The sequence below is a fragment of the Phyllostomus hastatus genome, unplaced genomic scaffold (assembly GCF_019186645.2).
Source record: "Phyllostomus hastatus isolate PE091 unplaced genomic scaffold, TTU_PhHast_1.1 phas_scaffold_39, whole genome shotgun sequence".
Lineage (NCBI taxonomy): Eukaryota > Metazoa > Chordata > Mammalia > Chiroptera > Phyllostomidae > Phyllostomus > Phyllostomus hastatus.
The window spans coordinates 29,262,174-29,289,891 of NW_025334028.1; the positions used below are offsets into that span (position 1 = coordinate 29,262,174).

Genomic DNA, 27,718 nt, shown 5'->3' on the forward strand with positions numbered 1-27,718 from the left:
ATAATTTCACATTTACACTTTAACCATGTATACATTAATATATATAAATCAACCAACATGGTTAATTTATGTATATTAACATGTACATAAATCTGGTTATGTATGTTAATAGACACATAAATGTGGTTATATATATTAGTTTAATATATGTAACCAAATTTATATAACCTTTGATTAATATACATAACCAAATTTATGTATATTAATATGCGGCACAACTTTTCCCCACAATGAAGAACTGTGCTGTCCTCTCCATTTTGCAACTTAATTCCCTCAGCTAACATTGTGTGGTAGTATTTTATTGTACTAGTAAAACATTTTTAATGTAACTAGTCCTATCTTGATGGTCAGTATGGTTTTAGTCTTAATAGGTCCAGAATCACTTATCTGTGATTTCAAAATCTAAACTTCTAAAAGTGAAAGGCTCCTCCTTCCTTCCCTCCTCTACCCCTCCCTCCCTCTCTCCCTCCTTACATCTGTCCTTCCCTTGATAACCTTTGGTGTCAACACTTCTTGAACTGACCAAGATTTCTTTATAGTCTATTCATCCATCTTAGTGTGAATATCCAGCTGTCTCATTTAGATATATTGATGTGTGATTATCTGCTGTTTCCCAAATCCTGCAAGATAGCGGTGGTGAGCTGTGTGACCTAATATATGGTACATGTATCTATAATCTTTCTGAAATCCAAAGTTCTTACTTTTTAAATGCATTTTTTCCAAAAAAATCTAATTAGTGAATTTGGAAAATAATCTTTTCATGCTTATCCAGTATCTTTAAGATAAATTCCTAGAAGCGATTCAGAGTAGGTAACATACAGCTTTTGAAATTGGGGGGGGGGGGAATACTAACCTAAAAAAATATGGAATTAGAATTTTGGAATACTCGGGATTGTTATTCAGTAATATTTTAATGTATTTCTACAAACATGTTTAAATTAATGTTTCCAATCATTCTTTCAGTTTGTTAAAATGATTGTTACATATAAGCTACATACTCTTTTGAAAGTCATAGTTTATTTAATCATTTGGTAATTTTAGCTTATATCCAAAGTTTTATTGTCACAGAGAGCAGAGGACAGAAACTGTTAGCTGATAATGAGTACCATACAGCAAGAATTCACCCAATATCAGGAAAAAAAAAGTTTAAAAAATTCCAAGTACACAAACCTATTAGAACATCCTTGCACAAAAATTACCAGTATTTGCAAAAGAAGGTGTGGGATTTGCGTTTTTGACTGAATTGTCTTCTCCATCAAATCCAGTTCGGACTGGTTCTCTGCTAATTTGGCAGCTGGTTTTTTTCAGGGGAATGACACCAAATGAGTGACTGGCTTTGTTCTGTGAAATATTGAGTGACATCCATTATATAGAAGTGATTCATTTATAAAGTAGTCCTTACTTCCCTCTTGCTCGTAAACCCTGCAGAAAAGACATCACACTTGAGCACAATTAAGTCTCTTCTTGAAAGTCAACACTAAATAAAGGCCAACTTAACTGATTGCGTGGACTTCAGATTAGGGCCGCAGCACCCACGTGGTTATTAGTTTATTAGGCTTTCTCAAGCAGCAGCATTAATGCAGACTTTTCCAAAATGCAATATTCTGTATATTTTTTATTGCAGTTGCTTGAGGCTGAGTTGAAAACATGAAACTGAGATTTCAGTTAGTAAATGCAAAATGCTTCTGTAGAAACAACAGTAACAACTATACCTGGTTTCTGATCCTTTTAGCCATAAATAACACATTTATAATGAAAATTTCTAAAAATATGGACTGTAGACAAATGTAGGAAGGAAAAAATCTTATCCTCCTACTACTTGGACAACTGTTCTTAGTAGTTTAGGTAGTGTACTTGGGCTCTGGCTTCTCTGCATGCATTTTTTACATACTTGAAATTGTACAAAACACAATACCTTTTTAAAAAAAGCACATTCTCTGTGTTAACTATGTCAGTGCTTGCATAGTCAAGATAACCACTAATATTTAGCTGATTATAAGAACAATTAATGTGGAAATTTAGAAAATACAATCCAGAATAAATAAAACATACCCCCCCATGAATTCATCAAGTAGTGTTAATATCTGGTATATTTTCTTCAGATTCTTTTTGATATATATATAATATATATCTTTACATTGCAGAAATCTAAAGATTTGATTTATTTTTAGAGAGGGGTAGGGAGGGAGAAAGACATGATGTATGAGAGAAACATCTATCAGATGCCTCTCACACACCCCCAACTGCGGATCTGGCATAGAACCCAGGCATGTGCCCTGACTGGGAATCGAACTGGTGACCTTTTGGTTCTCAGGCCAGCGCTCAATCCACTGAGCCACCAGTCAGGGCTCCATTGCTGAAATCTTAACTGCAGTTTTCTTATCATTAAAACCTTAAACATAACTTTTAGAAACTATTTGAAAATACTTTTGTAAGCAGATGCAAGGATAAATACTTTTATCACAGAAACTTTGGAGAAAATAGTAAAGTACAAAAGCAAATAAAAATAACTGGTAAACCTTCCTACCAGCATTAATGTGTAATATTCTTTTGTTATATTCATTAACTTGGTCTGTTTTATGCATACATTTACATGTTTGTGAACATAGAATATAGTGCTGTTTTTAAACAATGAATTTAATGTATTTCATGGATACTTCAGTCTCCTGCTGGAGATTTTTAGATTGTTGTAATGTTTCACTGAATGTATTTTTGGATAATGTTTTTCTCTGTATTTAAGACATGTTCCAAAATTCTCTATCATAGAGTTACTATGTCAAGGGGTATGTATAAGCATTTTTAAAACTCAATCATATTTAAAAAAAGAGAGGCAGACCTTCAAAAGAATTGTACCGATTTATGATGCTACCAGCAGCTCACTGCAGTTTTCATGCTGCTTTCCCATTACAGTTTAAACTGCATTTTAATGGGCTTTGATTCAAGGTCACCTTTCAGTGTTCCTGTCTATGGATTGTAATGAGGTAGAAGCTTGTGTGTTAATTTGTCAATAAGACATTCAGAAGGAAGTTTTTGTTCTAACTATTGGGAGCTATTTACTCATAGGAACTCTGTTGCCAGGATTTGTCAACGGGAGAAGGAAGGGGTAATCAGCTTTAAGTAGAAAGCAAGGAAGTGAGACTGGGACACTGTAATTTTATCCCCTACTTCTGTTTCCTTGCCTGCCCATTCTCTACTCACAGCATGGCTCTCTCAGCAGAAGTTATTCCCTGTGCTGTGTCTCATTCCCTGTTCTCCCAACGTCTTATGAGGGCAGCTTCAAGGCTTAAGTTCCTGAAGTCACTGGCCCTTACCACAAAGCTTATGAGCATGACAAACTGACTTAATGTGCAAAGAAAGACGAGATCCAAGGCCCCACATGCAAGCCTTGATTAAATGAATAATCATAATTATAATATATTTTATATATTATTTAGGTAGAATTTATTTATATTTATGTTTCAATTATATCTATTTACATGTAGTAACTAATAGTTTCTGCTAAATAGACTATCTAACTTTTTTGACATGCAAAATTAATTTTAATTGTAGTTGTGTTTACTGTTGCCACAGTGGAAATGTTTCAGCATAGGTCGTCACCAGCTTTGTAATACTATGTTGCTGTGCAACAAAACCTACCTCTGATCTCCACCCCAGTTTGGTTTTCCATCCAAATGTTCAGGGCTCTCCTGGTTCTGATGACAAAGACTGATGCTCAGCTCCATCGCCTGTGTGTGCTCCCCAGGCTATAAGCTGCCCTTTTCCAGAATATGTCTGTCTGTGGGGCCCAAAGAGCCATTTAGGTGCAGCAATCGTGTTATTTTTACTTTTCTATATTTCTTTCTGTTTATGGCTTCACTGTAAAAAGCTCTTGCTTGTTATTGTAATCTCTTTTCCATGTTTGGATTTTTTTTCCCAATTATCTTTTGGAGGGACTGCTTGGGTATGTTATATTGGAACTAAATTTCTCATGTCATGGTATTCACTAAAAGCAATACAAAACAAGAACCGTGTATCCCATTCTTGATATTTTTGCTTAAAGGATATGGACAGTTGGTTGAGGCTCACTACAAAATGGTATGCAGACATCCATTCTGTGGTCTTTATTATACCAACAGCTGCCTACACTTTGTTGGGGAGTGTTCAAGTTGCAGACAGGGGACAGTGAGGAGAGTGAAGAGTGAAAGACACATTTGTTTATTAGAACCTTTGCTTTGCAACTTTGTGAACCAGTATGGTGGGTCACAAATGGAAAAAGACTTGAGTGAGCTGTTCTCCCTGTTTTAAGAGACAAATGCATCAAAGCATTTTGACACAGCTGAAGCTTCCTGGATTATTTGTTCTTGCTAAAGACATTGGGACTTAGTTCTAAAAAGTCTTGTATTCCCCTCACAGAGCACATGTTTGCTAGCTGGCATTCTGAATATCCAGATACATTGTTAAAATGGCTTTCTTTTAGTCTCAGGATTTTAATCTCGGAAGTTACTTTTGCTGCCTCTTCCCCATTGTGTAGTCTTCTTGTGTTGGATTGGGTTGGGGAATCTGGGTCCCCCTTCACATCCCCAAATCTAGGAAACATAAAGCACCATTATTAGGTTATTTGCAGAAACCAAAGCCTAGATTGGAAGCATTGGTCAAATAAGAAATAATTTATTTAAATACAACATAGCAGTTTAAATTCTGGGAGAAACTGGAGGCAAACACACTGACCTTAATAGCTTTGGAGTTACTTTTTATAGTCTTGCACCACTTGAAAGCAAGGGCTTGTTCTGCCAGTCATGCAAAGGCAGCTTTAGAAAATACACAGCCCTGTGTTTCTTGATGGGAGCTGAAAATAGCATATACCTTATGTGAGTAGAACACATTCTTTATTACTTTATTTGTAGAACATTTTTGTGGCTGGCGTAAGAGAATGAGAAGTGTAGGCTTTTGCAGGGCTTTCTGAGTTTTCCATGGTCCCTTTCCTTTTGTGGCTTTTCCTTTCCTTCAAGTGAAAACCATGCTCTGCCAACTGGTTGAAGCATAGGACTTTCAGATGCACAGAGCTGTCTGGTCTTCATGCCCCCTACTCACCTTTGCCCTCTGCCAAGGCCAGTAAAACACCACACCTGAATTGCAACAAGCAGATGGGGTCAATTTGCTGAAGGTGCAAATTCTAGAACCTTCCTTCTCCTTAATTTTTCAGTGTTAATTCTGGCTGTCAGGAAATGTTGTCCCCCTAAATCTCCCAGGTTGTATTAAGGTGTTTTTTGAACATGTGTTGTTGACACAGAACACTAAGCGGAAATATAATAATAACCCACTGTACTTTAAATACATTATCAAAATGTCTGATTCTAGACTTCAGACTTCTGCAAGGAAATTGTGTAGCTCCGAGTCATTCCCACAGCAGCACCATTGGAGAAAGCTTCTTGTTCATAGACACTGGCCCGCTGCCGTAACCATGGCATGCACTAACCGCAGGCACTGGATTAAATGTTTCTCCTAAAGTCTCTGCTTTTGCTTCCACGTTAGAGCTGGATTATTAAATCCCTTCTTTGGATTCTTGCTTAAAGGCAATTTCACTTAAATCTCAAAAAAAAGTGGTAGTATTCTCTTCTAATGCACTAGTAAACAGCAAGCAAACTTTCAAGATGTTCTTTTAAGATACCCATTTAAGTAGCCTGTTTTTATATTATTCCAGGCAAACTTTTTTGAAATTGTATAAAATAGACAGTTTGGTCACCATGTGGTAGATGGAGAAGTCAATAGGTATATTTCTAAATAAATCTGAAGGTTATGGGATAAAGGAGCTTTGTTTGTAAAAACAGAGAATTCTGAAATTATTTTTAAGGAACTATTTTTTTCTTCTTATTCCTTAGCATGTTTTCCTGTCATAAGATATTGTGTTTCCAAATCTAAAAACATTTTTGTTGACAAGGAAATATACTGGGACTCTGATAGTGTGATCTCTTTGTTTACTTAAGAATGAGATCTCTAACATCAGAACACGTGTGCTTTGGGGAGGATAATGTTAAAATCTTAGATCCAGCTTCTGCTTCTCTCCCTTTCTTAGTCTAGCCGTTCTTAGGAGAAAATATAAGCTCCTATATCAGACTTAAATATCTTTTTAAAATGTTAAAGGGAGTGTTTTTTATGGTTATCAGAAACCTCTCACTTGAATAGGTAACCTGCACAAATGCCTATCCCAGAGCAATAAGTATTAAAACCTACGGGAATCAGTTTCTAGGTATGTAAATCTTTGGGGCATATAGAGCCAGCAAAGAATGCAGAAGCAGATAATTATCACTGTTGTTCAGTGAGGCTGTTAGATGTAGCCTTCCTGATAAAACCTCCAGGGCGTTTATGTAAACAAGTGCTGGCTGCCTTCCTCTGACCACTGAGCGTGGAGCCTTCCTGCCTGTTGTATGGAGCCACACTAGTGACCAGACACCTACCTTGCAGTGCTTCTCCATTTCTCATGAAATAACAGAATTAACGGTTTGGATTATTCAAAGTACCAATGTCTGTTTAGATTATAGGGGATGTCTTTTGTTTACCTGCTGAAGCAGGTAAGTATTTAAACACAGAGATAAGCCTTCAACCCAGCTTATTCTTGGAGGCCATTGGTGTATCCTGTGTCACTGGCAGTAAGTTCAGAAATGGTGGGAAGTTAAAAAGCCCAGCCCAGTTCTTTTTACTAAACACTGAAAGCACTTACCTAAAGGAGGAAGAAACTGCTTGGCAAGTCCCCACCCCCACCCTCCAGGAATTCTCCAAGCTCTCCTTGAGGAACGGAAAGGGCTGGGGTGGGGCAGGGGCGAGCAGAAGCCAGCTTTTGGGAAAGGAGCCTGAGGTGTCCCACCCTGTCCCTTAACTCTGAGAACCTCTGGTTTACAACATCCCAAAGGCAATCGGAAGGATTTTTTTCAATATTCCCTAATCTTTGACCCCGTTTTTACCGCCCTCTTCTGTCTTCAGGGCCTGTTTACCTACCTGTCTAATCCACACACTCCTTCACTCTAATCCATTTATCCCGGCTGCCCTGCTCACTCACAGATTCATTTGTGTGGTGTTAAATTGTTTTTCCAAGTCGAGTTTTAGTGAAGATACCTTATTATATCAAACATAGTAAAATCAGGGACAGTTGATACTGGCTGAAGACTGTTCCACCTTCTCAACACTCGCCAACCCGTGCCCCATTCCCACAAGTCATTGTTTGCAAAGTTGCACAGCCAGTATTTGCTCTGTGTAAACAAGGGCCCATGTCAACGAGTATTATAGTGTCTACCTGGCTTGTTAAAGAGATTGCTTTTTTCCTTAGTGAGAAAGAAGGCAGACCATCTTATTTTTCCTTTTAATCCAATTCATAGTAAATTTTGATGAGTTCTATTAGAAAACCCATCTGTTTTTTGTCACTTTATATTATTTAGTTACACGTTTATTTTTGGAGCACAGTTTACAGAAATTTTGTTAAACAGTTTGCCTTTCATTGGCTGGTTCTTGGTCTTGTCTGTAGAAAACATAGAAATGTGTGTTATTTCAGAGTCACTGCTAAAAATGTGCTCAGCTGGTAAGTACGACACTTTAAAGGGGTAATTGATCCTGGAATATAATAGAGGATGGGATATTCCTTGATTTTCTAATTCTTGAGAAGCAACTTATCTCAGTGGGTGCTAAAAAAATCTTTTTAACAGCTTAGTAAGTTATAACTTACTATGAAATTCATTTGTTTTAAAAGGGTATAACGAAGTGACTTTTGGTAAATTTATAGAATTGGGCAGCCATCGTCACTATCTAGTTTTAGAACATTTTCATCACCCCAAAAAGAAACTTCAAGCCAACATGTTTGCCATTCATTCCTACCTGCTGGCCCAGGCAACCACTGTGGATAGGTGTATCTTTCCCTCTGTACAACTGGATACAGAACTAATGTCCAATACGCTCTCGTATGGGATAGTAAGTAGGTATCAGAAATCAAAAGGCCTGTCCTCTGCCCGAGCATCTCTCTCGAAAAGTTCAGAAGGGCAGTCATTGATAACTGATTTTTCAATTCTGTCTTCTACGTTAAAAATGTTTGTCCTCAATCTGTTCTCTGAATTATGTCACCAAGCTACCTTACAAGCCTGCTCATTTCCCTACTTTAAATCCATCACCCCTATACAAATGTGGGGCTTGTGGCAGTATAAAAACGTATAATGCTCTTTCAAGGACACTTTTTCGTGGTAGTTTGTTGAGAAAGTATTTCACAAATATACATGATAAATTTTTAGTGAGCAGTAGATCTTCTTTTTCAGTTCTCAAAAACTTTCTAGTAAAAATATTTAACAAATTTTGTGGGTGCTGCAGTGGGATCTCATGACTCATAAGGTGGGCACCCTTGCATCCATAAGCCTGTTAGTACTTAACATTTTTAAAGGGGAAGTTTTTATAAACAAATTAAGCTCTACGAATGTTAATAAGGAAAAGCTAAGATGTCTTGGTCTCAGAAAAAACTTTATGGGCATAAAATTTCTTGGCTAAACTGGCTCCTGTTAACATAAAGTGATATACCTGTGTTACAAATTGAACATGGTGGTTTATTAGCTACTAGAATCAAGTGGCACATATGGGTAACAGGGAAACATTTTCCAAACTTTTTTCCCCTCCTCCATAAGAGGGTTGGATTATGTATTAAATTTTTTCTTAGTATATATTAATTTTTGCAGAAATTACAGAGATTGAAAATGGCTGTAATGTTATATCTAGAGGGCTTTCCTGTGTATTTATGTATCACTTTTCAGAAAATAAACCTTATAGTTGATTGTCTCAATCTTTTCCACTGACTATATTGTTTACCTGTAATATGTAATAGAGGGCACTGAGGGGGGTGGTTTGCCATTAAGAACAGGAGCTCCTGAGGTCAGATTTCTGATTCAAATCTGGCCTCTTGCCGCTTTCTACCTGTCTGACCTTAGGCATCTCACTTCATCTCAGTTTCTCTTTTTTAAAATATTTCCTAGGGTTGGTATGAGGATTAATTACTGTATTTTTTGGACTATAAGACGCACTTTTGACCCAAAATTTGAGAGGAAAGGGGGGTGTGTCTTATAGTCTGAATGTAGCTTACCTGGCTCACTGTGCAAGGGGGCGGGGGGTGGCGACAGAGAGGTGAAGCTGGGTCATAGGAGGCAGCATCAGGGTCGCTGCTGCATTTTCCTTCCAAATATTCGGAGGCCCGGGGCTGGGGGGGGCGGCGGGGGGGGAGTGTGTCTTATAGTCTGAAAAATATGGTAAATGATACACAAAGCACAGTAAGTACATTAATGGCACATGAGTAACATTTATTGAGAACTGTTACTTTGTGGCTGTTTTATTCCACAGCTTGACTTTTTAGAGGCTTTCTGATGACTACTGAGTTTTTTTAAGGCCTGAGAAACTCATCAGCTATTTGTTTTCATTGATAGTCAATTCAGTAAATTCTGTTTCAAGACCTAGATTTCTTAAACCATTAGGTTCACTGTATAAATCTCTTCTTTATTGTTCCAATTTGTAAATGTTAGAAACACATTTTCTTTGCTCAGTGTTTAGCTTCCATCTTCAACAGATTACATACAAGTAACAGATTATATTAAAACCCATACATAAATGTCTAAGTTTCCTTAATTTTTAAATTATATTTACACATTTAATATATTGCCTTCTTGAACACTTCAAATGTATAACCACACTGACATGCAAATCTGGCAGCAAAGAAGGTCCAAGCCCTTCAGCCAGAAGCACCGCATGTCTGTGCTGTCAGAGAGCCTCGGGTCAGAGCTGCAGTGGGGTGGCGGGGGAGTCACGAGCCTCACCCTCGTGCCTCTTTTTGCAGCCTTGAATATGCGTCGTGTGGCCCCTTCCCCTTTTTAAACCATAACCTCTGATATAAATTGCTGAGATTCTCCATCCATTCAGATCTAAGTTTCTACTAATTCAGTACTTCACCCTTCTTCTATTCTATTTATATACTTGACTCACAGTTTCATAGTTGCTGAATCAAAACATGTTATTTTATAATAAGATAACCAGATTTTATTTAATACCCTGTCTTTGGATATTTTGCTGTTTCCAGTTTTCAAGCATACTTGTAGAAATGTTCTTCTGCACACCCTTATCTCTTTTGGGTAGCTCACAAAATAGAGTAACTGGGTGCTGTTACCCCAACATTAGTGATGTGACGTAGTCTCATATCTACTGGTGCAAACCTTTGACTGGTGAGCCTGTCTGCTTCCTGGTGAAGCCGAGAATCATTTTATCAAATTAAGGAACAATCCTATTGGGATTACTAAGAGAAAATATTGTTATATATTAATACTGTAGTATCAAGCCCTTTATGATATAGTGGAGGTAATAGAAATAAAATATAGAAGCAAAATGATAGGTTTTTTGTATTTTGACCAAAAAAAGCTTCTAAAGTTAGTTCTCTTAGAGATAAAAAGAGGAGCAGCAGTGGAAGTCTTTTCTTGGCAGATATTAGAACACACATTACACAGTTAAAATTGTGGCATTGGCATCAAGAGAGTGTAGCTAAGACTACCTTTATTTCTCCTATTGAAAACCTTCCTAAAAGTCACATGGATGCAGTTGAATTTTCACAGAATGCCTTTTTGATTGCATTCAAAAGGATAGTTTCTTTCTGCATTCATTTGTATTTTATCATGATCATTTACTACGGTACTTGGAAACCTTCCTCCTTGCATTTCTGGAATGAATCACCCCTCGTTCTAAAAAAACAGTCATGAAACAACATCAGTGTACTGAAAGTTTCAGAGTTTTGCATTTGCCTTCACAAGGAAAATTAGTCTGTAGAGATCTTTTGCTCCTTAAATGTTATCTGGGGTAACTTCTGACATTTTGCAAGGGAAAAGGACTTGGAAAGCTGTTTTGTGCTCCAGCACAGGCCCCTAAACAAATGCACTAATGGGACTACCGTCCTTGGAGAGGGCTATCGTGGCTCCTGTCACTTTCCCAGATACTTACTGGTTGGGAAAGATCACCAAAGGAATGCATGTGTTGTAATCATCGTGACAACACACATTGCAGCCCAAGGTTGGTTGACACGTGCTTTATGTATTTAATCTTCCTAATGAAATCCCAAGGAAAATATCAATCAAGCTGCTAATGACGGTAAATGGGCTTTGCTCTCACAGAGTGCTCTCACTCCCAGGGGCACAGAGCCCTTCACGGTTAATTACTTCAGTCATCCTCCTGGTTGTCCCAGGAGGTGGGTGGCTGAGCACTTCCTCTTTAAAAAAAAAAAAAGATAATTAATTGAATTTTCTTCTGTTCTACATTCTGTGTTCTAGAACCGGGTAGCTACCTTATAAAGACCATCTGTACGTCAGTTGGTGAACCTGGATTTTAAAATCACAAGCTTCTTTCACATACAAATGCCAGGCTTGAGGCAGATGTGGAATAGTAAAGTTGGAGGAGATTTGGGTGGTAGTTTGGCAAGATGCTCTGAGTGGTACAGTCCACAGCTGGTAAAGAGAGACAGGTAATGGCTGAGTTACTGCTTTGGCACCTCAATTAGAAGTAGTAATCCTTGGTGTTGCAGGTTGTTTCTGACACTACCTTCCTGAGGCATCTCCACATTATACGTACTCTTCCTCCAGCTTTGTGCTAGGTCACTGCAGAGAACCTCTGTGAAGCCCGTTTTACAGAGAGGGACACTGCTTCTTTCTCATCCTGGTCTGATGTGTTAATAGCTGGGGTTTTCACAGGGACACAAGTGAGATGTCTGAAATTTTTAGTGGGTTTCCATCCTGCCCTAACCCTCTGTTTCCCTGCCAGGCTGACTTTCCTCTTGTTTTTGCTTCCTCAGAAATGACAGTGCCTCTCTCTGGAAAACATCTTGTCAGGGGAGCAGGAATATAAGTAAAACTGTTTTTATCTAGCAATCACCTTCTTCCCATTACAGTATGCCATTCAGTCTTCTCAAATAGTTGGGTGGTTTTAGTTCTTTCTGTCTCTTCAGTTAGACTGGAGCTTTTTGGGTGAATGTTCAGGTCGGTGTCATTTTGTTGGGGTTTTTTTTTTAACTCCTTTTAATTGCCCCCACATACCCCTCATCTCTGGGGCTTCTAGGTGCACAGTGAACACTTGTGGTTGCTGTATTTGCCATCTACAGCTGTCAACAAATATTGCCTTTACCTATTAACTGTGTCATTTTAACATTTTTTTCTTTCGTTAAATAAAGGCTTAGCTCTCACCACTTTGAGTTTTTTTCCTCCTGCTAATTTTTTCCCCTGAAGTTACCCTGAAAGAGAGGCCTTTAAAAATGCAAAGGATTATACTTAAATTGTGCAGTGTACTCAGGCTGGGGACTAATTACAAGGTCCAAAAACCTCTTCAGGTTGCTGGGCTCTGTAGCAGGACTTAAAATACTGCTTTCCTAAATTGAGAACAGCTGGGGCCGTGTTGCCAGCAAGTATAAAGGGCCTGTGCTGGTGCTCTGTGTTGTGAAGAAGCCTCTGCTCTTTGGAGCCTGTGGAGCTTCAGCCAGAAGCACCCTTTCCTCACCGGGGTCCTGGTGGGTAAGTGCCCAGAGCCAATCCTCTGGCTGCCAGCTTCTATTGTTTGCCAGAAATTGTTGTGGCTGCATCAGAATGTTACTAATGTACCGTCAGTTGTAGTAAATTATTTTATCCTTCAAAAAAAAGGAGAGCCTGTTACCTCAAGAGACATAGTGAAAGCTCTGTGTGACTAAGGCTTTGTGTTATTTTGGAGGCTGTCAGCTTTCCTAGTGTATGGCATGCATCTCTGAATATAAAAGGGTAAACTGAGGCAGCTCCATTTCTCAAATATATTCTGGCGTGGTCACTTTAAAAGATTCCAGATTTTTAATAAGAATATAGGACTGTTTGGGCAAATGCTGAGGGTAACAATTATTCAATGCATGTAATCAACTCATCACAGTTTTGAACTCTTTAAGGCTCATAGAAAAGGCACAGTCCTAGAAAAGAATGATATGACCCGGGTAGGTTCTAGCTTATTATGACTTCATGGTTAGCAACAGGTAGTAGTGTTGGAGGAAGTGTGTGCAATGTTTGGTCCTGGCTTCTATTTAAAGAAATTTTAAAGGAATTGATATGCTGACATCAGCTCAAAAAGAGAAGAATTCCAAGATAAAACAATTCATATTTTTTAAATAAACTCATCTCAGCAGCTCTATGTTCTGACAATATATTTATAAAGCAAATGGCCTTGGTATTTGTTTCCATGTTTCGATAATGTTTTGTTTTGGATAGTTGACAGTTGGACAGGTGTGATTTCTGAACATAGTTTTGTTTTGGTTTGACAGGTGGGACAGTGAAACCGTCTGGGAGGAGAGAGCCAGCTTGCTGCCCTGAGAGTGCTGGATGCACAGCGGAGAGCTGCATGGGAGGGGCGGTCCTCTGGCGGCTACGTTCTACCTTTTGTACCAGGAGGCAGTACCAGTTGAAGAGTCCATGTGGATCTTGGAAACAGAAGGATTAAAAAACGTTTCTACAAAGAACTTGACCATCTCTCTTTTGATCTGAAGACTGGGAGACAATGGATATTATAGAGACAGCAAAACTTGAAGAACATATGGAAAATCAAACCAGTGATCCGGCAAATACTTACACAAGACCTGCTGAACCTGCTGAAGAAGAAGAAAAAAATGGCAATGGTAAACCTAAGAGCTTATCCAATGGGTTGCGAAAGGGCGCCAAAAAGTACCCGGACTACATCCAAATCGCTATGCCCACTGACTCGAGGAACAAGTTCCCCCTGGAGTGGTGGAAAACGGGCATCGCCTTCGTGTACGCTCTCTTCAACCTCGTCCTGACCACCGTCATGATCACAGTTGTGCACGAGAGGGTCCCTCCCAAGGAGCTCAGCCCTCCGCTCCCAGACAAGTTTTTTGATTACATTGATCGGGTGACGTGGGCGTTTTCTGTATCAGAAATAAATGGGATTATATTAGTTGGATTATGGATCACCCAGTGGCTGTTTCTGAGATACAAGTAAGTAGGCCTAACGTGTTTTTTGGGGAGTTGCCCTCAGTTTGTATTTAAGTCAGTAGATGTGTACTCGAAACTGTCTTTCTTGGTTTTACCTCATAAATTCAGTCTTATTCAGGCATTTGATGAAAGGAAGCGATAGAAAGGTCTACCACATTGGATAAGTCCAGTCACCATTCAATAAACATGTATAGAGCAACTATGTATGAAAGTGACAATTGTATAGAAAAAAAAAAACAGAAATGCTGTGGTGGGTGATTCAGAGCTTATGAATTTAAGGTGCAGTTGTGACTTCAAGCAACTTGGCACTATGGTATTGGCATGATAAATCAAGAGTCCCAGAGAGTAATACCATTCACTTCATCATGCTGGTGTTCTTTAGGGCTTTTGACAGGTGGGGAAAGGGGGAGGCTGGGGAGCTTGTTTCTCCATTACTCACAGCGTGATGACTATATTACTCTACACATATTAGCATGCTTTGAGGTTTGCCTTTATTCAGGAGTTCTCAGTTTACATTTCTTTTCCATTTGTCTATTGGCAATCCAGTCACAAGAATCTGTTTAAGAAACTGAATTTAGACATGGGTCCATGCGGTTTTGGTTTTAGATTTCTAAAGGAAATGTGCTGTCTGGTTTCCCCCGTGACACCACAAAGGGGCTCTCAGTTCCCTCCTTTGTGTCTCCCTGTTTTCCGAGGAGCAGGAATCAGGAAGTACTAAGCCAGGTACTTTTGCTTGGACGACACTGAAAACTAAGGCATAGCTCTGAAGTAATTTTTGCTTTCCCATTAATTCCATAAAAAAATAAAATCCCCTCTATTTCCTTCTCATCTCATCCATCATTCAGATATTTGTCCTCTATTAAGGTTGTAGTAATTAAATCACTAAAATATAAGTTTAATCGAAACCTTGATCACAAATGGAGGCTTTTGAAAATGTGTGCTTAGTTGCTACAATTCAAAAATTCAGTAGGATTTTAATATGCCTCAAGATCATTTTTAGAAGAGGGAATTTATGCTACATTGTTCTTTCCATTGGTTTTTGCTGTGAGGTTAGAAGAGTTCAATCTATTTATCTTTGCTAATGAGCCCCCTAAGTATTTTCCTTAAAGTATCTCTCTTAATATGTTTCCTTAATATGTGTAAGTAAAATAGCTATCAATTTTCTTTTACTTAGTGTAACTTTTTTTGCTGCTAAAGTTGTCAGTTATGGCATGCTGATGCTAAAAGTGAATTATATTTGTTGAGCTCCAGCATTTTTCTTTTTCATTTCTGGAATTCACACTGAATATAGAGAGACTGCTTAGGCCAAAGATGTTTGCCTTCTCCTCTAACTGAGAGCCAAATTTTATTCATATATGGGTGAAAAAAATTTTCTAGCTTCCAACCTGAAGTACAATCTCACTTTGTTTGAATCCTCACCTGAGAATTGTTGACTGCTTCTTCATTATTACCTTACAGTTTACCATGTCAAAACTTGTGGTCACGCACCTGACCACATATTTTAGTAATATCTACTGTTTTGTCACGACCCACCATCAAAAACTTGTTGGGGAAATCACACTAATTTTTCTTTCACTTCTGAGGTAAAATTGGAGCTTGTATTTTAGTAACTAGTAGAGTAATTTTCATAACCTGTTTTGAAAATTTCAGCTGAGTAAGAACTCTCTCTCTCTCTCAAAAACTCCTTCAGAGCCACGGGAAAAAGTCAGTAGTAGTAGCTCTTTTTCTAAATAAGGCTGCAGAATGCATGTTGCACCTTCTTAGTTAATTTTCCATACAGCTGAACTCAATGTACTGGAGTGAATATAATTGACTGTTAATTCCTGCTTATTACTACTTCATCTTGTCTAACACGTGGAGCACAATGCGGAACTCTTTGGAGGCCTGGAGTTGAATCAAAAGGTGAATTGTTTTTCACTTCACCAAACTGAGAGATTCAGCACTGTTCTATAGCCTGTTCCTCTTCAGCGCTAGAAAAGGCAAAGTCTGAACAGGAAGCCTTTAAAAGAAGAGCCTTGCAATAAATACATACCTTCATCAACTAGTCAAGGTCCTTGACTAGTCTAAGAAGACCCCAGAAGCCCTGGAGTATTCTTAAAATAGTACTGGAAATGGGCATCTAAACTTCTATTTGTACATGATTCTTTAAATTAGGAGTCCAGCAGGTACCTGAATTAGACCTCGATACATGTTAGACCACAGTCTTGTAGAAAACTTAAAATATGACACATGCCCAAAATTGCCTGTTTTTTCCAGAAGTCTTTGACTACTACCAGTGTTAGAAGGTGATGGGTCTGAAAATGGGAGACCTGGAATAGTAGAGTGTGTGCACTAGGGAAGGCACACATTGTAATTCCAGGGGCTCTCGGGATCCCACTCATCTCTTAATCCCCAGAGCCTCAAGTCTGTAGACCCACCCTGTAGCCAAACGTCGGAAGAGGAGCTGTCATCTTCAACTAGAACTCAGGACACTCGGCACCCTTGAGGCCCGTTCAGGTACCCGTGAGACAGTGGTGCAAATGGGCAAAGCCCTTCCTTTGGAGGACAGTGTGCTCAAGGTCGACAGCTTGGAACCACTGCCTTAGATGGAGGACATGGGTGGTAGGGGACAGGGACTAATGTTAGTCAAGACAACTATCTCACCAAAAAAAAAATAAGTGAAAAAGGACTTGTGAGTGGGCAGGGTTTTGATTTTTTTTTTTTTTTTTTTGCCTTTCTGTTCAAGATTGAATAAAATAAGGGTAAAATGATTAGTTTATAACTTCACTATCAAATATTCTTTAATGTACCAGGATGCTCTAAACTTCTTCAAAATATTCTCTGAAAATCTATAGTATAGTCTTAGATCCAATAGACCAAATAGCTCATGCCCAGATCATCAAAATACTTTTGGATGTCCCCAAATAAACCTTGCTTATTGTATAACAGGTTCAATGAGTTGTCCCATCTCCCTATGTGTCCAATTATGTAGTGTCACCTTAGCTCATTAGTTAATTCCTCCGTGACCGTGGGTTACTTATACCTTTGAAATGTTCTCAAGAGATGGTTTATTAATGCTGTGAGTTGACTAGAAACATAGAGAGGTTCATTGACTTCTCTCACAAAGAGTGGCTTTTTTAGGAAAGGCGGTTTTCTAGAGCCCTCAGTCCGTTTTAACTCCTCCACTGCCCACAGACTCACCGCTCGCCAGCCAGCCCACCCAGACTCGTTACAACATGTGAAGCCCGCAGTGCTGCCTTTCCCTGAACCGTGGGGACGGCCGCTCAGAAACAGGCTGCCACACTGTGGTCTGTTAATGCCATTCTGCGTCATCTTTTTATTCTGTTGAACACTCTTCGTATTGCATTAGGAACAGACACAACCAGTAAACTTGTTCTTCCCCCATCCCTGTTATTCCTTTAGGTCAATAGTGGGACGCAGATTCTTCTTTATCATTGGAACTTTATACCTATATCGCTGTATTACAATGTATGTCACGACCCTGCCTGTGCCCGGAATGCACTTCCAGTGTGCTCCAAAGGTAAGTAAGCACTTCTGAGTTACCATGTACAGGAGATCAAGAAACCAGCATTAACATTGGCTCTCTGTCATACATTTTTCAATACACTTTCATGGGTCGAACTGAAATCTAGCATATTTTCTGTTTTTCTTTAGATTTGTGGGGGAAGAAACAAAAATGTAATCATAAAATGTATATCTTTGTACGTAAAAATTTTATTTTCTGCTAACTGAAAGTTGTGATCGAGAACTGACTCTGCTGACTCTGCTGACTCTGCTGTTTTACCTTCTCTGTACTCAATTATGCACTCATTCTGCAAGTGCTGCGATGTACCAAGCACTGTGAGGTGACAGCACTGACCTACAGGTTCTTCTCCTAGAGCCTATATTCTATTGTGGGATGACAAGTAAGAAAGAAATGTGTAACCTGTCACATGGTGATAAGCCAGGTGGCTGTCAGATGAACAGTAAGGCTGAGTAAGAGTGACTATGGGGTAGGTACTGTTTTATGCAGAGGTCAGAAAGGCTTCTTTAATAAAGTATTTGGCAAAAATCAAGATGAGCGAGTGAGCCATGCGGATGGGTGAGAGCTCCAGGCCAAGGAAGTAGCTCAGTCACAGTATGTTCGAGAGAGAGCAGGGAGGCCAGTGCAGCCGGCAGAATTGTGTGCACCCGTAAGACCTTGTGGCCATTGTAGGAACTTGCACCTTGGTGGTGGCAAGTAAGGAAGAAATGAGAAGTTATTCGATTCGGGACACAGTTTGAAGATAGAGCCAACAGGATATGTTAATAAGTTGGATATGGGTTTAAAAGAAAGAAGCCAAGGATGAGCCCAGTTTTTAGCAGTTGGAAAGACCGAATGGCCTTCTGCTGTGACAGTATGAGAATGGACACTGAAACTGTCTTAAACCAGGATTCACAGCTTTGCCGGGAGAAGTCATTTCTTGAGAGAGCTGTTCATCATCTTGGACCCCAGCATACCCAGGTTTATACAAAGGAAGACTTACAAATCCTGTGCTTTCTGGATGAAGGAATGAAGTCCAACATCATACTTCACTGGACACTAAGCAGATGTCCAAAGTGGAAGGAAAAATAGAGTTGTTCTAAAGAAGTCAACAGTCTCCCTCACCAAATATAGGTGTGGTTTGGAGAAGCTGTAATTTTCCAAAGCCATCAAAGCAGAAAGTATCTGTAATTAAAACAGTGTGCATATTGAATTTAAACATTGGCTGATTTTTAGTGAAGCTAAATTAAGGCATGGGAGAAGTTCAGAAACATAATAAACACTTCTAAGGGGTTATTGCATCGTGTTAAATGAAGAAATGGCCACAGGAAAAAAGGCAAGCCCATCCTAGTAATGGATGAGGTTTGCAGGGGTGAATTGCTATGATTATAGAAAGAAAGTAACCTCCATGGAGGAGTTGCAGTTTTTGGAAGCCACAGTAGTAAAAATACCCCTGGAAAACCCAGCAACAAACACAGTGGAAGCTCTGGGAGCATCCTTACTAATCAGCTTCCATGTTCAGGTGTCGGGACCCCTTCCTGGAGTGTAAACAGGCTGAAGGTGCTCAAGTCTTGATTCGGTAAAACAAACACCATCACTCTGTTGGATGGAAGCAATGTGGTGTTACAGAACAGGAGTCAGAATTGCATTCTAAATGTGGTCTGGCTGCTGGCTTTGAGTGCTCCATAGATTTTGCGGTTACAAGGCTATTAGGTAGTCTGCCTGTCTCCTTTGTTGCCAGCTCTGTAGAATGCCCTTTGTGACTATAAGCAATGACAGAACTGTGTATACTGAAACCACTCTCTGTGGCAGGGTGTCAGATCTAGTCACTGATGCCTAATACAACTTGTCACCCACTGGATGTAGTCATCACAGGACCCTTGCTGAAATCCTTGGCTTTCACAGATTCCAACAGCCTTCCCCTTATCTGTCCCCTTATCTATCCTCATTTCCCTTCAGTTCTCTGCTTGTGACTTGCTTCCAAACCACCAATCCAAGCTTTTATTTGCAGTCACAAAATCTATGTTCTGAAAAGTGTGTTTAAGTAAGTTGCACATGAAATTACATAGCTTTTAAAACCCATTTTGCTACGTACAAGAATGTCGGGCTGGCACAGATACAGTCCCTTCCCTGAGAAAATCCCCCCATAGATGTCCAAAGGACTTCTCCCCTTAATTGAAGGGACGATGTGGATGGTAAGGTCTCTGGTTTGGCAGTAGTCAAGCTGGGCTCTCTTGCATCTTATTTATTTTTGTGGAAAACGGTATGTGGTGCCCTGGCTGATGTGGCTCAATTGGTTGGGCATCATCCCACAAACCAAAAGGTCACAGGTTCAATTCCTGGTCAGGGCACATGTTTGGGCTGTGGGTTCTGTCCCCAGTCAGTGCATGTGGGAGAGGCAGCCGATCATTGTTTCTCTCTCACATCAATGTTTGTCTCCCTTTTTTTCTCCCTCCCTTCCCCTATCTCTGAAAGAAGACTTTTAAGAGCGGGGGCGGGGGGGGGGGGGTAGGGGGAGAGACTATCATGCATGGTGGTGATAGTTTGAGGAACCCTTAGGAATACTGAGTCCTGTCTGCTTTGGCTGTTATGATTGATGCTTTTTCTCTTAGCTTTTTACATCTTCTGATGTCCGAAAAATGAGGAAATTCATAGAAATTAGGATCTTAAGTGTGTGTGATAGGGGGTTCTAGTGAAATAGAACAGAATTAGAAAGCAATCCATTCATTCCCAACTCTATCCCCACCCCCCACTTCCCAGTATTTTGTCTATGTTCTTTATTCCACCCTCCTCCCCACCAAGCTAAGGTTTTATTTAGCATTTTTACTGGGCATGATTGGACGTCTCAGGGTAGCAATGACAAGATTGAGGAAATAGGAACTGAGAAAAGACACAGCAAGGAGACAGTCCTTCCTCTGTTCTGTAAAGGTACATTGAATCAAATGCTCTCAGATCTGCATTCACCAGGACTGCTGAAAGAAAGAGGGGAGAAGAGAAATGTCTGGCTTATTTTGGCTCCTAGTTTTTTTGTTTTTGGATCCCTCCAACCCCAAGTAAAGGGACTGATGGCTTTAAGTGTTTCTGCCCCTAAAAAACTAGAGTATTGACTTGGGGTGAGTGAGTGGATAAAAAAATTGTGGTTTTGTGATAAAGAATAGTGTGTCCTTTTAGAGGGAACATAGTGGTTGGGCAGAGCATACATACCTTTATATTTGATCTCGGTGTTAACAGTTGTTTGCACCAGCTGCACGACAAATTCCTGAAGGGCCGAGGGTCATCTGATAAAGCACGTGGCCAGGTCCCGCCCTCCGTCAGGGCACAGCACATCCTTTGTGCAGTTTGCAGTGTGCCTTTCTCGAGCTGCACCCGAGAGAGTCCTGCAGTTCTGTCAACAGTAGTCCCCTTCCTCGGCTGTGGGTCCTCGACCGCCTTCTAGAGCCTGTCTGTCTCCTCAAGGCAGCATCACCTGTTACTCGGCACATTCACTTCACAGACTGTCCACTCTTGCTAAAACACACAAGTGCTCTTGGTTTTTGTCACCCAGGTTTGCCCTAAGCAGACTTTTGAAGAAGGTTGTTTCTTCAAAATCTCCTGCTTCTCCCCCTTCCCTGGAGTCCTGGCTTACGTCATTTTCTGTTGGAGACCTGTTCTCAACTGCTAAGCTGCCATGTGTGTTTGCTTCTTTTTACAAGGGTCACCCAAATACTGCAAGGCTGTCCAGACCCATGAGGTAGTAATTATTCAGGAAAGTTTACGTACCCCAGTGCGGATGTTTCAGACAAGGACTCCTGCTCCAAGTCCTTATTGTACCGGATAGGATGGATTTCCATGTGCTTTGGAGGCTACCTTAATTTCTCTCCTCCTAAACTCTCCTCTCACCCATCTGTACAAGTCTTACCGTCTTTCGCCACCGTAAATCCACCTGGACAAGACAATACCCGTCTTTACCACTAAACGGTGCCACTAAACAGTTTACCAGCATCGTGCTGAGCTAGCCATGCTTCAGGCACCAGCCGCCCAGAAGGATCAGCATTGAGTATAAAAGGCAGCATGTGACACAGCTGCCCCCTCAGGTCCCAAATGAATAGTCATTAATGTCTTTTTGTATTTCTGTTCTCCTGTGTTCTGTTACCCAACCTTATTTCTGTGTCATTCTTTAATTTTCTAAGCACAGTGAGTTTATTTTAGATTGATCTTAAATCTTCCACGTGGCCTCCCAACATGTCAATATTGCAGCGCTCCATGCCTACCATCGTGACCAGCTCAGTCCACTTCGCCTTCTTATAGGCAGAAGTTGTAATGGGATGTAAACTTTTGACTATTGCCTCAGATTCCTGCCCAGCCCGTCATTGTTTCCAGGTTCTCATTGTGGCCTCTAGTGGCTTCCACATCCTTGTCCAAGGGAGCTCTGCTCTGAACCCCTGCCACTGCACACAGGTTATTTCTTTGGGGGATGTTTTTCCTGATCAGAGCTACTCGTTTTTAAAGCTGTCAGTACTTTGCTAATCGGTTATTTCAAATCTACTTAAAGTATTTAATGTTTTGCAGCTTCCCTTTCTAACTGTGCTTGATCAAATGTTAATATAGCTATATGTACACTTCAGGCTGCCCACTTAACACAAGGTATGAATACACTGTACAATATTGGCAATGTGGTATGCAGCTGAATTAAATATTAATCATCTGAAACCCTGACTTCCCCCTGCAAAGAGGAAGGAATGTAGCTTTGATCTTCTTTTTTAGCGCATAGCTGTGGTGAGGTCATTGGTTATTAATATTTTTAAAAGCTTTGCCCAAGGACACAACATCTCCAAAACATATTATTATTAGTAACATGTTGAATAATTTAAAATGTATCACTAAAACTGGCCAATAATAGTGTATAAAATCCAGTCTGAGGAACTTCCCCCTGGACTTCTTTTTGACTTTTTAAGTTAAGAAGAAAAACAAAAACCACAACTGGTGATCTTTCTAAGTGTCCCACAAATTAGTCTGAAATATGATTTTATCAGCTTGTAAATTTTCTTCCTGATCCTGTGTCTTTCAGCTCAACGGAGACTCCCGGGCCAAAGTGCAGCGGATCCTGCGGCTGATTTCTGGTGGGGGACTGTCCATCACTGGGTCGCACATCTTGTGTGGAGACTTTCTCTTCAGCGGCCACACGGTTGTGCTGACACTTACTTATTTGTTCATCAAAGAATGTAAGCACTGACTCGTTCCCACATGACTGATTGCTGTCGTGGGAGGAATCCCTGGGCCCTGAAACTGATGGGAGCTCTTGTTCTATTGGAATCAATAGCTACAAGAGAGAGGGACAGAGAGTTAGTCAGTCAGCTTTCAATTGCTTCAACTAGTCATATGTGATTTAAACACTGAAGGCTTAAAACGTGGCCCTGGCTTGTCTCTAATATTTAGCATGCCTCCAAAATGTCTCCTTCCTTGGTTAGTACTTCTCAAGGTATGAAAAGCTTTTTAATGTTGGGACCAAGAAGAACAATTGTCAAGTTTATTGCAAAAAGAATCGGTGCACACTTAAGCCAAATATAAATGACTTTTGAGGGAAACTACCACTGTGTCTGAAGCTTCTATTCCTTTATTTCAAATAATTTAGTTACTGTTTTTCTCTTTTCCTTTTTAAAACATTTCCTTGCCCCAACTTATTCTAATTTCATCATTTCGAGCTGACTTCTGTGGTTTAATAGGTGTCTTCATGGAACATTGTGCCAATACTGATCCTTTTCTTCTTAAGAAGCGTTACATAGGCAAGAATTTGAAGTATCTTTCCTGATTTATACACTGAATTTCCATTATACAAAACCGTAGTGTATCTCAGCGACTTCAGTGGCTGGAACAGTGGCTGTAACAGTGTCTGGTTTATTGTGGGTTGTGTTTGGTTTTAGCTGCCCAGCAGATCCCATTCTTGTAGATTTCTGAAGTATTATATATTTAGACCCATTATCTCAAACCCCTTGTGAAATTGTGATGCTTCCCTTCCATTTTTGCACAGCTGGTCTGTGATGACCTTCATCTTTACTTCCAGGATACCCCACGCTAGTGTTTTTCAGAGGTTCATCTCAGTTCTCTGCACTTTTCTTATCATAGTGTAAAGGAGGTGCTTTGCAGAAACCAGCAGAGGGCAGCCTACCCCTCTGCCCTCCTTCCTCTTCCCTGCTGTCTTGGCCAGTCATTAATCCAAATAGGTTGGGCGTCATCCACTGCCAGTGGGGACACCAATGTTTATCTTCCGGTGGTGGAAAAGTGAATGCTTGCCCCATAGGTTGTCTGGAGTGTTCGATTTAAATTTTGCTTTATAGGCAGTATGACAAAGTATGGAGATACTATGCAGTAAAGTCTTTTTTGTTTTCTTTTCAGTGAGAATTGTGTAGCTTCTGAGTTGTTTCCTTGGTAAATGCTACATATGAACTTAGAGTAGGGAGAGTAGCTTGTTGAGTATGTGGCCTTCATCACACTCAACTTTTTAAAAAAATTTTTAATTGTATTTTGTTGATTATGCTATTATAGTTGTCCCACTTTCTCCCCCTTTGCCACCTGCCACCCAACCCCCACTCCCTAAGGCCATCCTCACACCGTTGTTCATGGGTCAGGCATGCATGTCCTTTGGCTGCTGTTTCCCATGCTGTATCGTACATCCCCATGACTGTTTTGTAGCTATTAATTTGCACTTCTCAATTCCTTCACCCCTTTTCCCTGTTTTCCGGGCCCTCCTCCCCTCTAGCAACCATCAAAACTCTCTCTATGATTCTGTTTCTCTTCTGCTTGTTTGTTTATTTTGTTTTTTAGATTCAATTGTTGATAGATATGTATTTGTTGCCATTTTATTGTTCATATTTTTTATCTTATTTTTAAAGAAGACCCTTTAACTTTTCATATAATGCTGGTTTGGTAGCTTTTTCTTGTCTGGGAAGCTCTTTATCTGTTCTTTGATTCTAAATGGCAGCTTTGCTGGTAGAGTAATCTTGGTTGTGGGCCCTTACTTTTCATCACTTTGAATATTTCTTGCCAAACCTTCTAGCCTGCAAAGTTTCTTTTGAGAAATTAGCTCACTGTCTTATGGGAACTCTCTTGTAGGTAACTAACTCCTTTTCTCTTGCTGCTTTTAAGATTCTTTGTCTTTAACGTTTAGCATTTTAATTATGATGTGTTTTGGGGTGGGTTCATCTTGTTTGGGACTCTCTGCCTCCTGGACTTGTATGTGTATTTCCTTCACCAAGTTAGGGAAATTTTCTGTCATTATTTTTTCAAATAAGTTTCCAACTTCTTGCTCTCTCTCCTCCTCCTGACACCTTCATGATGTGAATGTTAGTATGCTTGAAGTTGTCCCTGAGGCTGCTTACAGTAACAGTCCTAATTTCTTTGGATTCTTTTTTCTTCTTGTTGTTCTGATTTGTTGTTTTTGCTTTCTTATATTCCAGATCTCTGATTTTATTCTCAGATTCATCCACTCGACTGTTGATTTCCCTGTAAATTGTTCTTTATTTGATTAGTGTATCCTTTGTTTCTGGCTGGATCTTTTTTTATGCTGTTGAGGTCCTTACTAAGTTCCTTGAGCATCTTTATAAATAGTGTTTTGAACTCTGCATCTAATAGATTGCTTATCTCCATTTTGTTTAGCTCTTTTTCTGGAGTTTTGTTCTATTCTTTCATTTAGGCCATTTTTTTTGTCTCCTCATTTTTGCAACCTCCCTGTGTTTATTTCTGTTTATTAGGTAAAGCTGCTACATCTCCCAGGCTTGGTAGAATTGCCTAATATAGTAGGTATCATATAGGATCCAGGGGCACAGCCTCCCCTGTGACCCAAGCTGTGTATACCCTCTGTTGTAGTTAGCCTTGATTGCTTTTGGCACTCCCGGGGTCAGCCCTGCCTGCGTTCTGTCTAGGGTCACACGGCATAACCTACAGAAAAGTCTGTAGATGGCTGCTACTTTTGCTGGGCTGGGAGGTGCCCCAGGAAGGCCAGGCTGTGAACTCGCCCAACTTAGCAAGAGGTACCAGGGCTTGCTGAAGCCAGATGCTGTTTGTTTGAAAGAAGTTAGGACGATATGAAGCATAGGCCAAGATAAGCCATTCTTATGGAAAAGCCGCTGGAAACAGCTTGGATGGGCCTGAAAGTTGGGTGGGGCAGAACTTCAGGGAATCACTAGAGTGGGGCAAATAGTGTGAGTCAGGTCGATGGAGTCTGATATGATACCCACCTGATGGCTCTATGGCTGTGTTGGGGAAAGGCCCAGAAAAGGTACAGTGGCCTCTGCCAGCACTTCTGTCTGGGAGGAAGCTGCCCCGCTCCCCCCTCCCCCCACCCTCGATGCTGGACAGTTCACTTCCTCCATGTATGTCTCTGGATGCTGCCCCCATGCTGGAGCTCAGAGGGAACGAGTAAGTCTGTCTGTGGGCCCTTTACGAGGAACTGCCATGGAGTCCAGCAGTTTCTGTCTTCCACAGCATCAATCCCCACTGGTTTTTGCAGCTAGGATTTGTGGGGACTTATCTTCCTGGTACTGGAACCCTGGGCTGAGGGGCCTGGTGTGGGGCTGGGAACCTTCGCTCCTGAGATATTCTTCCTGATTTTTATCTGCCACATGTCAGTGTGGACCTCCACCCTTCCTGCCAGTCATGATGTGGTTTCTTCTTTAATTCCGTAGGTGTAGAACTTCCATTCAGCTCAGTTTCTGATGGTTATTCTATAGTTGTAATTTTGATGTGGTTGTGCAAGGAGGCAAGCCTTGTTTGCCTAGGCCACCATCTTGAGCAGAAGTCCACACTCAATTTTATGGTGGCATGCCTTCTGCGCCTTTCCCCTGATTTCTACTCATGTTCTGGGAAGTTGTGGTGGAAGGAACCTAGGTCTGTCTCTGCACCAATAGCAGAAGATCATCTCTTCCTTACATTTTAGTTACTACATTTCCAATGCCTAGTTATTACTGGTTCTGCAAAGCAGGTAGAATGATGTGTGTAGCTTATGTCTCTAGCTTTTGATGAAAACACATCAAGAAAACTTCCATCTGTCTGTATGTAAGATCAATCATTTTTCAGTCCAAAGGGGCATTTCAGTTGAAGGATCATCTCTCTAATCTGAGCATCATAAAAAGCTAATAGAAGATGAGGATGAGAGTAGGGAGGAATTGCATGTTAAGAGTGAACCCACTGTGAGTTGAAAACCATAATCAAAAGAAAACACTCCAGGGAAGCAAGAGAATGTTTTATAAAATAAGCAAAGACCACATGATGTTAACAATAACAGCAGATAGACATAATATGTCTTCTGTGTCAGGCATGTTAGAAGTAACACCTTGATGTAAATTAACTTGTTGAATCCCACAACCACCTGTAAAGGGAACACTGTTTCTCCTCATTTTTCAAAGAGGAAGCTTAGGCCCAGAGAAAGTGAGTGACAAGACTGTGGCCCACAGTTAGTAATTGGAGGATAGGTTATCCAAGCCCAAGCAGGTTGACTCTAGAAGTTACACTGCTAATTTCTTGGCTCTGTTTAGAATTTTCAGAAGCCCAAGTTGTCTGATTTTATAAAATTACTAGTGAGTGCATTGCTCATTATTGTTCTTTCTTTTACCTCAGAACAATAGCAGGGCAAGTTATGGTAATTTTTTACCTTAACGAAGACTATGCTGTATGTAGAGATATTTTCTTCCCAAGAAATGATTTTGGTCTGAGGTTTTTAAAATTGTGTAAGTTTACATACAGCAAGGAAAGAATTACATTCTGCTTTTCCCAGTCTTTGATGAGAAGTAAAATGGCAAATCCGTAATACTTAATACAACTCAACTGTTTCAGTTTTCTATGTAAACAGGGCATTCTGTGTTTCTGCCTGTTTCCTGTGCTATTAGGAAACAGTCACTTTCTAAGTTACACCATATGTTACTATGGTATAATAGTTAGAGTAAGGGTACCATATGAGTGAGCACTGGTTCCAGTGGTTCCTTTGAACACTCTGCTTGTAGAATCAGGTGCATCATTTATATATTTTTTGCTTTCCTGCCTTTTGATCAATGTGGACTCTCTCCTTGTTGCCCCTGTTGTCACAAGTGGATCTGAATTTAGTCATAAGAGCAGATGAGAATGTGGGACCAGGACCACTTTGAGGTTAACAACAGAGGTTCTTTACATGGTTGTACAAATATTATATCATTGGAGCTTAGATTTCTGATAAAATTACACTGGAGAAGTCAGCCTGGCTCCTAGCATTGGGTTGGCAAAA

The 27,718-nt window shown here is 40.2% G+C and overlaps 1 protein-coding gene across 2 annotated transcripts in view; it reads left to right on the forward strand.

Annotated features, from left to right (window-relative positions):
* The window catches only part of SGMS2 (sphingomyelin synthase 2), an 81,860-nt gene that overhangs the window by 46,069 nt on the left and 8,073 nt on the right, over nucleotides 1-27,718 (forward strand). For both annotated transcript variants that reach the window (XM_045820304.1, XM_045820303.1), the window contains exons 3-5: nucleotides 13,301-13,988; nucleotides 17,388-17,505; nucleotides 22,535-22,688. In XM_045820304.1, coding sequence (XP_045676260.1) covers nucleotides 13,534-13,988; nucleotides 17,388-17,505; nucleotides 22,535-22,688 — 727 coding nt within the window. In that variant the 5' untranslated portion in view covers nucleotides 13,301-13,533. The remainder of the gene's footprint in view (nucleotides 1-13,300; nucleotides 13,989-17,387; nucleotides 17,506-22,534; nucleotides 22,689-27,718) is intronic.